The sequence below is a fragment of the Fusarium graminearum genome, chromosome 1 (genome assembly GCF_000240135.3).
Source record: "Fusarium graminearum PH-1 chromosome 1, whole genome shotgun sequence".
Classification (NCBI taxonomy): domain Eukaryota; kingdom Fungi; phylum Ascomycota; class Sordariomycetes; order Hypocreales; family Nectriaceae; genus Fusarium; species Fusarium graminearum.
The window spans coordinates 8,831,810-8,845,812 of NC_026474.1; the positions used below are offsets into that span (position 1 = coordinate 8,831,810).

Here is a 14,003-nt window from a genome sequence, read left to right on the forward strand (position 1 = left end):
GACTTGACTCGGCTTGAACTAGACAGACCTGCCGGTGCAAACGTCAGACCGTTAAGACAGGACCATTGAAGCGTTTGTCCTAGCAGTACTTGGCGAGGCTTGTAACGAAGCTTGGACCCAGGTGCGGAGTCTTGAGGAAGAGGCAGTGGAGGGAACACCTCTTAAGCTCTTCCGTCTTGTTTCATTGTGTATAAATCAATGCTTCTGTGTTGACGTGCGTCCAGCTGAGCTTGTGCGTGGAGACACTGGTATATGTGCAGAATAAAACATCTCGCTTCCCTCTGAACAAGTGCCTGCGGGCAACAATATCGTTATCATTCATCGTCACATGTTGGGCGCACTTTAGCACATCATATATACATGAGGCTCACACTAAGTACTGAGACAAGACAAGGTCAGTGGAGCAAGCGCGCTAAATCAATCACTTCTGCGGAAATTCACGGCTGAGACTCGAACGACACAAACCTGAGTAGGTTTCAGCCAGGTCAGAAGACCTAAGATCGATAATGAGTTTGGGTTGCAAGATAGGCGAGCCATCGTGGATACCATATACCAAACTGGTGGGTCGGGTCGAAGCTTGGGAATAGCATCTCGGCCTCTGGTATGCTCTGGTGTTGAGAAGTAGTTGCGACGGAAAACGTACATCAGTTGCAATCACCGACTTTGCAGATGCTCCAGACTGATCCCTGTTAACTTAGGGCTTATCGAATGTTCAGGTCATGACAGGGTTGTCAATGTGTTTTGCGATTGGTTATGGATGTGCACGCGACGTGCATTAAATCCCCTTGTGGAGGGGGATGTGCTAGGGAACCTTGAGTTGTTTCTTTTTCTCGTTTCTTCTGTCAAAGAACCCGGTAAAGAAAAATAAAATCTCTCGTTCTGAGGCATAATCCGAGTTTGGAATAATGTCGTCTGTCTGGTGAAAGCTACCAAACTGCTATCACCGGCATAAGCGCTTGTAGGTTTGAGGTGATGAGCTTTTGAAGCCATTCTTTCCCTAATCAATCTTCAATTAGATTTCTCTTCTTGGACTGACCCGGCAATGTTATCATTTGTCATTGGCACAACTCATACCTAGTTAGCAAGTCTGGGCTGCCCCCCTTTCATCGAGTCTAGTTGAGTCCAGTGGGCCAAGGAGCCTTGGCCACTAGGACAAAGAGTATCAACTAGAACCCAATGGGGAATGACCCATCTCTGGGAGCTGGAAGATCCTCAAGCGGAGTCGGCAAGACAGTTCAGAATGGAATCGAGGTGTTGAGAGAGACAATACGGCGGATCCTTTTCCGATGATTCCGGGTCGCAGTCATGGCATGTACTGAACAGGAGGTTGGGTCAGAAAGTCGAGCCGATGCAAATATATGCAGCTGCAAAGTCGTTGGGGTATAGCTGTTGTGTTGAGTTAGATCCCATGCAGTGAAGACAAACAGGCTGCAGGTTCATCCTTACTTGACGTGTCCAAAAGATCTTCGCCAGGGAAGGGGGCCTTGAACCTCCGAGTCCTAGTGCTTGGCAGCTTGGGTCCTGGGAAATATTCTTCAGGCAATGCGATGCGATGCGATGTGATGCAGGTGCCGTGTCATTTTCGTATGGCGATCCTACAGAAGAACCAAGGTATGAGGTCGGGTTTCTTTCATGGGACGAATACTCGCTCTCAATAGGCTCCTTCTAGTACCTGAACAGTTTAGCCCGATGCGGGGGAGAGTCAAACTCCGGTCGGAAAAGCGGAGCATGCCCGCTACAGCCCAGGGCTTCAGGGCTATCTCCTTGCTGGTCGATGGCGCCTGTTGGCCCTGGAGGATGTGCTGCTGGGTCAGCACTTTAGTGGCTCTTGGGGGTGCATCTGGCCCGTTGTAAAGGGTCCTAAAATTCCATTCACTGCCTGCTCATTCCTCTCCATTGGCTGGTTAGGGGCTTCACCAGCGCGGGGCTGAGTTTGAAGGTGCGGCAAATCCAATCTCATTCATTCATCCATTTTTGGGCCCCTTCCCCAAGCTTCGTCTTCGTTCGCTTCCTTCAGTCTCATCTCAATCTCAATCTTACCTATAACATCTCCACCAACATATACTTATAAATAAAATCTTCATTTTCGTTATATCCGTTTCGCCTTTTCCCTATCTGGGCGCCGTCGCTGCCGCTCTGCTTTCGACGCGACGCTGCACGGCTTGATACACCATCTTACTCATACCCTGGCTTTCGTTGCTGTTCATCGCATTCTAATTCGCCTTCACAATGAGACGCCAGAACCGTTCGTGCGACCAGTGTCGCAAGGCCAAACGGGCATGCGATGCGCCGTCGCTATGGGACATTCAGCGTAACTCAGAGAGGCTTCGCAACGGGTCCGAAAGTGCTAGCGGAGCCTCTCTTGCTGAAGAGCACCTTGGTAAGTTGTAACTACGTTTCTTGGTCCTGTTTCCCCTTGTCCTTCCCCTCATCGTCTTTTCACAACGTCGACGATGCTAACCGGTGGACCTTTGCGAACTCACAGATGAGATTGATTCTAGGGCTTTACGATGTTCATACTGCCTTCGCACTCGCAAACAATGTACATTCCACTGGGTTCGAGCTCAACTACAGACCGGCCCGGCCGCTGCCAACACCAACACCAATGCCAACCCTGATGCTGCCTCTCAGAACGGTGCCAACCCTCGCCGCGTACCCGACCAATCGCGCACAAAGGCCAAGCGTCAACGGCCGCGCCCTCAACAGCAGCCCGGACCTGCGCCGGCTCAGGCTCCCCTTCCGACCCAACCGCTTGACGTCAACGCAACTGCCTTGCTCGATATGTTACAGGCGCCTCCGACGACACATGACTTGAGTTGCTGGGGACCAATGGACACAACCGGCTTCGGCAACTTCCCTTCTTTCCCTCATACTACCTTCGATGCCATGCCCGGCAATGGCGTCTTCGACCCGACCGCATTTGATGCCAGCCTTCACAATAGCGTCTTCCAGAGCTTCGAGCCTCATTCAACATCAGGGCACCCGAGTCATATGGACTTAACGCCGCCTACAGAGCTTACAAGCCAAGCCTTGCACTCACGACATCAAACGATAGAGGAGGAGAATGTTGACAATGGGTGGCCTCTATTCCAGACTCAATCAGTTGGCAGTGACGTTCCTTTCCAGCCTTCTCCCTCAGCCTCCAATTCATACGAAAGCGACATCTCATCTAGATCTTTAAGTGTACGACGTTATCCGGAAAGTTTGGCACGAAGCTATAGCACTTCCATCTCGCCCTTCTCAGTAACACACAATATGATGACGAAGACGAACAACAACATGATTTCAGACAATTTGATGAGGATATACCATGACGTTTTGGAACATGCGCTGTCTTGCTGGCTGTCGGAAGAAACATGCCCTTATAAGCCTAATACTATCACTCGACAATCAAACAATGGTGTTAGTTGGCTAGCATCTCACTTTGAGGGATTGAGTGTCGGCCAACCGAAACAGCAAGACAACAGGATATATCGACGAGTCATTCAACTTGATAAGCAGGCACAGGCGACGAAGTTGATTCGATTAAGCAAATCAGATGATCGGGCTGCTTCAAAGGCGTTGCATTTGGCCATCATGGCGTTCGCGACGCAGTGGGCTCAAGGTAGTCAGCGTGAGCGAGACAGGTTTCCACAAAGCCTGACGCAAATGGATAGCATGCGGTCAGAATTTGACGACATCAATGAGGATTTCGACCGGACGCTCCAAAAGACCTTCTGGGCTCAAGCCAAAAGGGCTCTGCAGGACTGTTCCGACATGGAGTGCTTCCGTGTGGTCTGTGCGGATCTGATAATGGGTTTGGCGCAGAAACCAAGGGATGACGAAGACAACAACGATGGGCCTTACAGCACGAGTAACTTTGATGGCGAAAGCCCTATCGCTTCAGGAGAGGGATCAATTGCTTCTCAGCTCAGCGAAATCATCGCCGCGGAAGGTCCGCCTGTTTTCATGGAACGAGCTGCAAGAAAGATGCATGCTCTCAAGTTTCAGTATGAGGCGCGAGAGACAGGCGTTCTCGATGTATCTGGAAGCTCTCTCGGGTTAGAGAAGGCGACTGCTGCAGAGGCTCTGAGCGAGGAAGACAAAGGTACCATTGGCCTGGTGTACTGGATGACAGTCATGTTCGACACAGTATCGTCATCTATGAACGGCCGGCCTGTAGTTGTTTCGGATGAGGAGTGTCACCATGACCCGACGTACCCTGACCATCCAGAGAATGAATCCTACAACATTGAGTATCGACCACAGGACACTCGATGGTGGGCGGAGCTTTTCGTTCGCGAAAACAAGGAGGGTGTCCTCCGTTGGCCTTGCTCGTATGATGCTGCCTCCAAGGGTGTTGTCACTGCTGCGCCTATCAAGGTCATCCTGTTCCGACATGTCTCATACCTTCAGAACACGATTAGGAGTCGATACCGTGGCGAACCAGTTGAGAAGGTCATTTCAAACGCAATGGCTGTTTATAAGCATTGGAACGTAAGCTACGGCGCCTTCTTCCGAGATCTGGTCGAACAATATGACTCTGTTCCAACACTCATCCAAAGTTGGTTTGTGTGTGTGGTGGCCCATTTCCACTGTGCTGCTCTCCTAATGGCAGACCTGATTGAGCTTGTCGACGAGAATAAGTTGGGCTTGGATTATTCGACCCAAGTCCGTCACGCAGCCAATGTAGTGGCCAGTCTTCGCCGAGATAGTGCGGCTATTCTTTCAGACCTCGCTCGAGTCTCGACATGCCCTCGAGCTGGCGATGTACCCGGAACCGGCATCTCGGATCTTCACTTCGCAGTCGTCGAGGGGTCCATTTTGACGGAACCATGGACTATGATCCTCATCAGGGCGTTTACCAAAGCCGCTATTCTACTTCTTACTGAGGCGGAAGAGAAGGTTAGACACGAACACATACCTCTGGAGACACCCAGCGTCATGAATGTGGTGCGCAGGTGTGAGGACTGTACGAAGGCACTTTGGTGCTTGGGTAAGAAGTCAGACATGGCTCGCAACATCGCTAGCATCTTATCCTCAGCATTGGGCCCTTACATGATACCAATGGCTATGTCGAACATGCCTGTCTCATCTGTTGAACCAGTCATGGTATAGATGATGTCGTTTTCTTTGTACTTGTTTTGCATGTAAGCGAATGCAGATTTGGGTCTTGAACATCACGGAGCAACAAAATGAAAATTAGCGAAATGAAACACGAACACATTCTACACATTTAAATGTATCTCTGGGACATCTTTGTGGCGAAATAGTCAATATCATCAACAATGAGGTTCAGGTTGATCGGTTATATTAATGCTAGAATTATTTCAAGTGAATGATGTCTTAGAGCCATGATGTATTTTGATGATTGATTTGGGGGGGGGCTGTGACGTTTACTATGTGTCCTGGGGCAGACCAGGCTCCCAAATACCTGATCTATCAAGGACTGCTTATGTGCCGCAGCAAGCTTCTTATTCCATGACCGCTCTTGAGCGGAATAATTGTCCTATTTGGGTATCATGACAGGAACTCATTCATCAGACGCCGAGACGAATCCACCTGAAGAACTGCGTTGTGCATAGCCACTTGTTCGCTCCCGTAGGACTATTGGCCTTTGTCATGAAGTTAGGGGCCATGCAATAGTCCATAGATCAGAGAATCATATGTTCATTTTCAGACTTGCCGTACCGAAGTACCTTTCCGTATCGTGCACGTTGTATGCGAAAGTTCGTGTCGTTAGTTGAGAGGTCAAGTGATTAAACACCACACGTTCTCAAGCCAGCGAACAAGACAGCCAAGGATCTTACATGACTTATTTATGGCAACATTATTTTAGAGTAAGCAAACACGTTTTGGACTAAGCTAGGGCAGCCAATCGGGAAATAAATACAAGCTGACACCGGCCGCTGTCTAACAAGGCTCAGCCATGGCTTAGAAACGCCAACAAACTCCATTGGACTTTCACCGATGATCTTTCGACCTTGTTGTATCCTGTATAGAATTGCCCCGCAATGCTCAGAGACTTGGACTAGATATACTGCACAGTCAGACTTGATGTATCAGTTGACATTGTAACTACCTTGCTTCCTCGGGAGGAACTTTGGCCAGGGAACTTTGAAGCCAGGCGGTTAAGGATCCATGGCAGGGCGAACGCGATAGGCTGCCGATGGGTTTTCTTGGGGGCCATATATCTATCCACCAAGGACAGCCTGGACGATTTAGTGCTTACAGCATCACCATGATACTGTGGGTATATAGTAGAGACAGGATGGATGGGAGGAGGGAGCCAGTCTTTTGTTTATATGTAGATCGTTTCTCGACATCATACCATCAGTTGTCTTCAACACCACACAGATTATTTATCTCTCATCCTGACTCAAGCCCTCCGATACCCCCATTTGCCGAGAACACGCCCAGGGCCTGTCTTTCGTGTCTACCCGCCACCATGGCACCCAACCCAGCGAGCAATCTCTGTACATCTACAGCATGTCTTCAACTTGCCGCAGACATGAAACAGAGTATGGCATTAAACTACACCAAAATTGACCCATGTGAAGACTTTGAGCAGTGTAAGTCACAATAACCATCATATAAGTCCAACCCTAACAACCCTAGATGCCTGTGGCAACTGGGCTGAATATCACGATATCCCCCAAGGCGAGGACACTATATACGGCATCACAGCCTCCCAAGAACAAACATACATACTGGCGAGAAGAATACTCGAAGATCCATATCCTACTGGTGAAGACGCTGGATATATCACTGTCAACTTGACCAAGGAGCAGACCAAGGCGGATAAGAGAAACCTTGCCAAAATCCAGGAGGCTTATCAAGTTTGTCAGAACTATACGGCGCTTGAGGAACAAGGTCTCAATGTCCTGTCGGAAGTTGTTAGAACGGTCGTAGAGTTATACCCTACTGGTGCATCCAACACGAACACGAATTCTTCTGCTTTGACAGAGACATTAGCAACATTCGAAAGCTATGGGATTGGAACTTTCCAACATATGTTTGTCTCGCAGAATGAGTACGACCCAGAAGAAGTTGTTCTAGGAATCTCTCCACCTCTATTCCAGGCACTGCGATTGCCGAATACAGAAGAAGGCGAGGCAGAGTTGATGGAAATAACCTCTGCCCTGCTCAGGGCTACATATCCTTTTAAGCTCAGCAACACAACTGCCACCGAACTTGCAGGATCTATCTACTTGTTTCAGATGAAGCTCGTAATCGCTTGGGCGTGGAGCCTGGAAAATGAAGCTTCTGATGACGTTCCTGCAGGGAATTTGAAGAAGCTGGCCCCCAACCTCGACTACGAGGGGGTGATCAAGAAGCTTGCCCCCAAGAACTGGAAAGGAACGGTTAACACTCTTTATCCTTCCTACTTCACGAACATGTCTCAAATCATCTCCCAGACACCGACTGAAACAGTACAGGCGTACTTTGTATGGAAGATGATATCCTCCGTGTCACCTTACATCGAGCATGACTTGACCAACGCCTACAACGACTTTCAATCCAAACTACAAGGAAAAGACCCAGAAAGCCCCAGACCTCGCTGGAGAAAATGTGTTACCCTGCTGGATCGGGGAGTAGACTGGATCGTCAGCATTCCCATTGCTGAAGCAACCGTGGGTCCTCATGGTTTAACCTGGATTCTTACTCGCTTCTTCGTGGATAAGAACTTTGGCCCAGATAAGATCAAGACAGCCTCAGAAATGGTCGACTATATCAAGGAGGCTTTCTCAGATCGCATCAAGACGCGTAAATGGGCAACTGCAAAGGTCAAGGAAGCCGCACTTGAGAAGATCGAGGCTATGCAAAAGATGATTGGACTTCCTACAGACCCTAACCCTATGGATCCCATTGCTATTGAGAAGTACTACTCCGATGTCGAAATCAAGCCATCTCTTGTCCTAAATGCCTTAGCATTCGCAAGGTCCAAGATCTCCAAACAATGGAAGAGCCTTGCCGAGCCATACAGCAGAGGCCAACTTGTCATGACCACTCTTAAGGCCAACGCATACTACGCTCCGACCCGGAACGAGATCGGTCTACTGGCAGGGTACCTCCAGGCTCCCATTTTCGACCCGGGGTACCCCGACTACATCAACTACGGAGGTGCAGGTAGCATTGTTGGTCATGAGATCACACACGGCTTCGATAGTCAGGGGTACATGTACGACAAGACGGGAAACAAGACGTCATGGTGGGACAAGGAGTCAGAAGAAGCCTTTGTGAACCAAACAAAGTGCTTCGTCGAGCAGTACAGCAACTTCACCATCGAGGCACCCGATGGAACAGCTCTCCCCGTTAACGGAAGCCTGACTTTGCCCGAAAACATCGCCGATGCCGGTGGTGTCGTGTCAGGTTTTGCAGCCTGGAAAAATCAGGTCAAAGATAAAGGAGTAGACAAAAATCTACCAGGCCTAGAGAAGTTCTCACACGAGCAACTGTTCTTTCTAAAATGGGGTCAGACCTGGTGCTCGAGGATTCAGCCCAAGTACGCTTTACAACTTCTTGAGGCGGACGTACACGCTCCCAGTGCTGCCAGAGCCCTGCTACCTTTGAAGAACTCTGCCGAGTTCAACAAGGCTTTCAGTTGCACAAAGAAGAGTCCCATTTGCGAGCTTTGGTGAGGTAGCAAGGGCATGCTGTACGATCACCGTTTGAGAAACATGCGCGATGCATTTCTAAGTTAGATATAAATCGGATTGTATTACCATTGAGTACAGCACACTTGTTTACTTCAATACCGGAATGCAAAAACAACGAATAACACTACTGCTGAAGATCATTGTAGTATCTAACATCCTTTGTTTGTGTTTCTCTGTCAAGACTGCCAGAGTACTAATATCCTTTATATCCTGGCACCAGCCTTCTTCTTCATGGCTCTACGATGCACTCGTGAAAATCACACTCTGTTCTTCAATCTGCTCGTATTTCATGAAACTTAATGTTGGGATCTTCTTTCGATAGTCTAAGAAAGTCTCATCTATCGCTAATATTATACAGCTCGTAATCCCTCTATATAATACAACCTTTCGAATAGTCATTGTCTTTGGACTCAGTAAGTGGATGATCGTGAGCTCATAATACTAATACATTAGTCTCCTCCGAGTAATATTCTTACACAACCATCTGTGCCTATAGGCTGAATTCAATATTATGTGATTCTGCTGTAGCGTGTGGTGGACGCAGCCCACTTCAGGCTGCCTGTCTGTTTGGCGAGCCTCCCCGATAGTTGCCTCGGCCATGTCGGCCACGGGACCAAGGGGTACGCCCTCTTCGGCCTCCGCGCCCACCCCGGCGTGGTCCAGAGGTGATTCTGTCTTTGTCCTGTTCTGGCAACTCGGCGTGGTTGGATTTGACGCCGTCATTGATAGCGCTTTGGGCGGGTACTTCATCTTTCTTTTGAGAAACCTTAGGTCGTGCTGGTGCGCATGATTCGATAGTTCGCAAGTCATTTTGTGTTAGTCGATCCGAGTTCTTTGCAGACGACTCTTGTTGCCGGTTATTGCAGTGGCCAGTCGGCTTCGATGCAGTCATTAGCTTCTGTTGCTTGACCTCGGTGGGCAGTGGAATTTGAGATCCCATAGTGACCTTCATAGGAGGCAATGTAACACGACGACGCATCTATTAGCATTAGGTAAATGAGCCAGCATTGATCGATACGTGGGTAGCGAGCTTACTGGGGATGCTGGACCCTCAATTGCAGAAGTCAAGACTGCACTGTCCGTGTCAGGTTCATCCGAACTGTGTGACCCCTGCGACGGCTCGCTCTTGGATTGGTTACGTCGGGAATAGTATGGAAGCTTGTATTCGACACGTTGGCCCTCTGTAGCATCTTCCTTCTTTTCGGAGGGTTTAGGTTCATTTGCGACCGTGGCAGGGGCTTCAAAGATCAGCAAAGCTCCTGATATCGAACTTGTGAACTCACACTCCATATTTTCACCAGTATCAACACGACTTGCACGTTTATTCTTCAGAGCATGATCGACCGCTGCAATAAAAGCCTTCTTCTTTTCGTTGGATGCTGTACTCTGTGGTGCCACGTGATCGCTGTCTTGAGCAACCCGACTCCCCTAGGGTCGGCTAGCAATGGCTGACTGCTTCTTGGCCTGTTCCTCCTGCTCGGTAACCTCATCAGACCACTGTCGGCTAGTTTGCGAACTTACGTTAATCGCCTCATTGTCAGCAGTCGATATGGTCGATGCTTCGGATGTTTCAGTCGCCATTAATAGCCTAGCCTTGGCCAGCGTTCTGGGGGTAAACGTAGCGGCGACAGGATTCAATCGGTTTCCCTGCAAATAAGAGGTTAGAATCACCAAAGACTATTCTTCTTCGGCTGAAACTACCTCTCGCTTTTGCGTTGGGGTACCGGTGACTTGGCCTTCACTGTCCTGTGCCTTGGACGATTTCCCTTGTTCACTGGCTGCGGCTGCCGGCTTCTTGACCTTCGACAGCTCAGCCTTGGTCTGCTCCGAGGATAAGTCGTTAACGAATCCTGCCTGACCGGATGAGGTATCCTTGTCTTCATCCTTGGGTCGCACAAAAACTTGCTTGGACCAAAGGTCCGCATATCTTCCTCCGGCAACGATAAGTTCGTCGTGATTGCCCTGTTCAAGGATTTCGCCATTCTCAACCACAATAATTCGGTCTGCGTTCATAATCGTGGAAAGGCGGTGACTACCTGTGTCAGTATAGGATTCAGAAGAAGTGGAAGGAAACAGCTTACGCAACTATGAAAGTAGTCCGACCCTCACATAATCTTTTGAAAGAGACCTGGATCTGTTGCTCGGTATCTGTGTCTACCGCGCTGGTAGCTTCGTCGAGCAGAACGATATCTGGCTTCTTGAGCATTGCCCTAGCTATAGCAATGCGTTGAAGTTCGCCGCCAGATAATTTCCTATCAAGTCAGTGTACTGTTCTCTATTCAGGCCAGTCTTGACTCACACGCCACGCTCTCCAACACGCGTCTTGTACCCTGCCGAGAGTTAGATATCATTCTGGATGGCTTTCAGGTGTGGTCTTACCATGGGTAAAGCCTTTGATCTTATCATGAATACACGCAGCTTTGCATGCGTCGTATACTTCCTCGTCGGTTGCTGTGATTCTTCCATATCGAACGTTGTTCATGATTGTATCGTCGAATAGGATTGGGCTTTGAGGGACGACCCCAATGCGATCGCGAAGACTAAGAAGTGTCAACAAGAAGAAGTAATTCGGTGTGATAGAAGCATTCTTTACCTGAACAGGTCAACGTCTCTGATGTCCTGACCATCGATACAGATACGGCCCTCGCCCACGTCGTAGAATCGATCTAGCAGTTTGATAAGAGTTGACTTTCCCGCTCCTGTAGCCCCAACGAAAGCAACAGTTTGCCCAGCAGGAACGTGAAAGCTGACATCCTTAATAATGGCCTTCTTTTTATCATAACTGAAAGAAACTTTTTCGAAATCCACCTCGCCAGCAACAAATTTCAATGGCCTGGCTCCCTTCTGGTTCTCAACTGAAGGCTGGGTTCTCATGATGTCTAGTAGGCGTTCGGCATCGATGAAGTCGTCGCTGACGTTTTTCCCCAGCTTTGCGAAAAATTGAAGCGGCGATGTCAACTGTGCCCAATACATCAAGAGCATCGCAAACTGTCCAGGGGTTGCATGGCCGGCTTTGATACGGTAAACAGCTAGAAACGCACTGGCAAGAAGACCAGATGTGAGAACCAGAGTCTGAAATCCAATAGAGATATACCATCCCAGCACATATTGCTGCTCTCTAAGCCAACGATTGGTAACTGCATTGGCGTGCCGGTTATCTTCATAACCAATCTGGTTGAAGGCACTGACAGTCTGCCACCCCAGAAAGCCGGACTGACGCACATAATGTTCCTCGTATAGTGCATTGACCCGATTTCGGCTGGCTGCCTTGGAGTTGGCCACAAGTCTACTGGCGATAAGGAGAAAGAAGATACCGGTGGCCACTGTAATAAGACCTTCGTATGGGCCAAATGTGATGGAGAGGTAGACAATGGCTACGCCCATATCGATGAGCATAGGAACAGCATAAAGTAAAACATTCTCAACGACGTTGGATACCGCGCTGCCTCCGTAGATAGCCATCATCATATCTGATGAACTCTTCGAATCGTGGAAATCTGCTGAGAGGTGCATCATATGGGAGTAGGCCGCTCGTGTCAGTGCATCATGGGAGTAGTACTTAACAGGGACCCATAGCCATTGGCGAATAAGCTCAATGCCGGATTCAGAGGCAGCCAAACGAAGTGCGGCAAATATGATGACTGCGATCCAAGGGTTGCTGTTACTAGAACCATTCAAACTGTCCATGATGATTCCAGTTTGGCGGGGGATCAAAAGGTGGAGAGCGTTGGATGCGAATAAGCAAAGGCATACAGCTGCTGCACGAAGCTGCAGGCCGACGTTCCCAACAGGCCACACATAGGGGAAGAGAATCTTTACAAAGGTCAGCAAGATGTTCCTATAGCAGTGCGTTCTTGTGTTGGGGAGAACTAGTGTGGGAGTCTGTGCAAACGTCAATTTCGTACCTTGAAACCTTTCGCATACTCAAACCAGTTACCACCTTCCTCAAGTCTCTTTTTCATAGCCTCCTTGGCCTCTCGCTCGCGACGTTCCCAGCTATATTCTGGGGTCTCGTCTTCTTCTTCCTCGACCTGAAGCGTTGAACCATACCCAGACTCCTGACTAGTTGGAGTGCTGGGTGAGGTGGTTGTGGCCTTGGGTAACAGTGGTTCCCGTTCTTCGTCCGATTCAGCCTGAACTGATGCACCAAGCGTGAACAGGCCTGCAAGGGACACAAAAGAAAAATATCGAAGGATGATGCTAACGATGTTTAGAATGCCGAAGGTGCTGAAAGGGGAAAGCAACCCTATTGTTGCAGACAACGACGCGATGGCAACATCACAGGACAAACCGAGCGCCAATGAGCCGATGAAAGGATAAAAAGGTCCATGTTCAGTGTCAAGACAACGGGTGAGCTGAATCCCAAACGCCAGAATGCACGCCAAATGCCCAATGATGATGTGATCTTCAGTTGGCCATTCTCGAGTAAGGGCGGCCTGTATACCAAGTAGCGAAAGCTGGGCGACGTATGTCAGAATGCACAAGAGGTAGAGAATGAGTATCAATGTCCCGTTTGGGCGTTTTTTCTTGTGTTCATCCTTTTGGGAGGATGCTGTACAAGCCGAGACAAGGGAGGCAGAAAAAAAGTAAGTGAAAACCAGAGCTGGATACAAGTAGTACAGAATCACCAAGGCGGTTTCTGTCGGTGAGGTGGCCGCCATGGTTTGAAAAGTTGAACTGATCATATAGCGATGTGACAGCGAGGATGTGGAGTTCACAGTTTGTTGCAAAAGACGAGATGCTGGAGGAGATTCGATCCCAGTTGCACGATGGCGATAGGGGAACGTAAGAGGACCAAAAGTAGTCAAAGGTCGGCAAAGAGCGTGCCCTGTCTTGAAAGGAAACAAGACGGAATGAAGGAAAGAAGAAAAAAGGGGACGTCTGCTCTCGATCTGGGTAGCGAAGACTGTACACTCACTCACCGGTCGCAACCCGATGTGCGATAGTGATGGCGGGAACGGACGTTTGACGATGAGTTGAGTGACGATGAAAAATCCAAGTCCAGTCCAACAAGGCCCAGACCTGAAGATCACAAAAATGCGGTGGAACGCGACTAACAGGGTCTCGCCTGCACTTTTGCGTCCGTTGCGCTGATTTGCTTCTGAGATGCCTCTTTCCTCGGTCAAAGCATTTCCTCCCGTGTGTTTTGGGAAGGAAGGAAGCTCAGCTCACTCAGCTCAGTTAAAGTACCTGCTCAGCTGCTTGCGGTGTGGTGTTGGATGGCAGGTGCGGGCCAGTACATCTGATGTTAATCTTCAATCGGTCAACACACTTCTGTTAGGGTTAGCTGAGATGTTTGGGAAGTTGCCAGCAGTAAAAATATCCGCTTTTTGGCTCTTTTAATTGCTAACTATTGAGTTTTGA

General features: G+C 49.0%; 4 protein-coding genes across 4 annotated transcripts; 2 read left to right on the forward strand and 2 right to left on the reverse strand.

Annotated features, from left to right (window-relative positions):
• Nucleotides 1–2,497: 2,497 nt before the first annotated feature.
• Nucleotides 2,498–2,967, reverse strand: FGSG_12197 (uncharacterized protein; the record flags this gene model as incomplete). The annotated part of the gene is made up of 2 exons (XM_011320410.1): nt 2,498–2,736; nt 2,874–2,967. The coding sequence occupies 2 exons, from the start codon at nt 2,965–2,967 to the stop codon at nt 2,498–2,500; spliced, it is 333 nt and encodes a 110-aa protein (XP_011318712.1).
• Nucleotides 2,968–3,576: 609 nt separating this feature from the next.
• Nucleotides 3,577–5,097, forward strand: FGSG_02747 (uncharacterized protein; the record flags this gene model as incomplete). The annotated part of the gene is made up of 1 exon (XM_011320411.1): nt 3,577–5,097. The coding sequence occupies one exon, from the start codon at nt 3,577–3,579 to the stop codon at nt 5,095–5,097; it is 1,521 nt and encodes a 506-aa protein (XP_011318713.1).
• Nucleotides 5,098–6,427: 1,330 nt separating this feature from the next.
• FGSG_02748 (uncharacterized protein) lies at nt 6,428–8,621 on the forward strand (the record flags this gene model as incomplete). Its single annotated transcript, XM_011320412.1, has 2 exons — nt 6,428–6,551; nt 6,598–8,621. 2 exons carry the CDS (start codon nt 6,428–6,430, stop codon nt 8,619–8,621), a joined length of 2,148 nt encoding a protein of 715 aa, XP_011318714.1.
• Nucleotides 8,622–9,189: 568 nt separating this feature from the next.
• On the reverse strand, nt 9,190–13,300 carry FGSG_02749 (uncharacterized protein; the record flags this gene model as incomplete). Its single annotated transcript, XM_011320413.1, has 11 exons — nt 9,190–9,618; nt 9,675–9,877; nt 9,923–10,067; nt 10,161–10,286; nt 10,341–10,675; nt 10,749–10,891; nt 10,939–10,969; nt 11,019–11,179; nt 11,233–12,452; nt 12,545–12,801; nt 12,931–13,300. 11 exons carry the CDS (start codon nt 13,298–13,300, stop codon nt 9,190–9,192), a joined length of 3,420 nt encoding a protein of 1,139 aa, XP_011318715.1.
• Between the last annotated feature and the right edge of the window lie 703 nt (nt 13,301–14,003).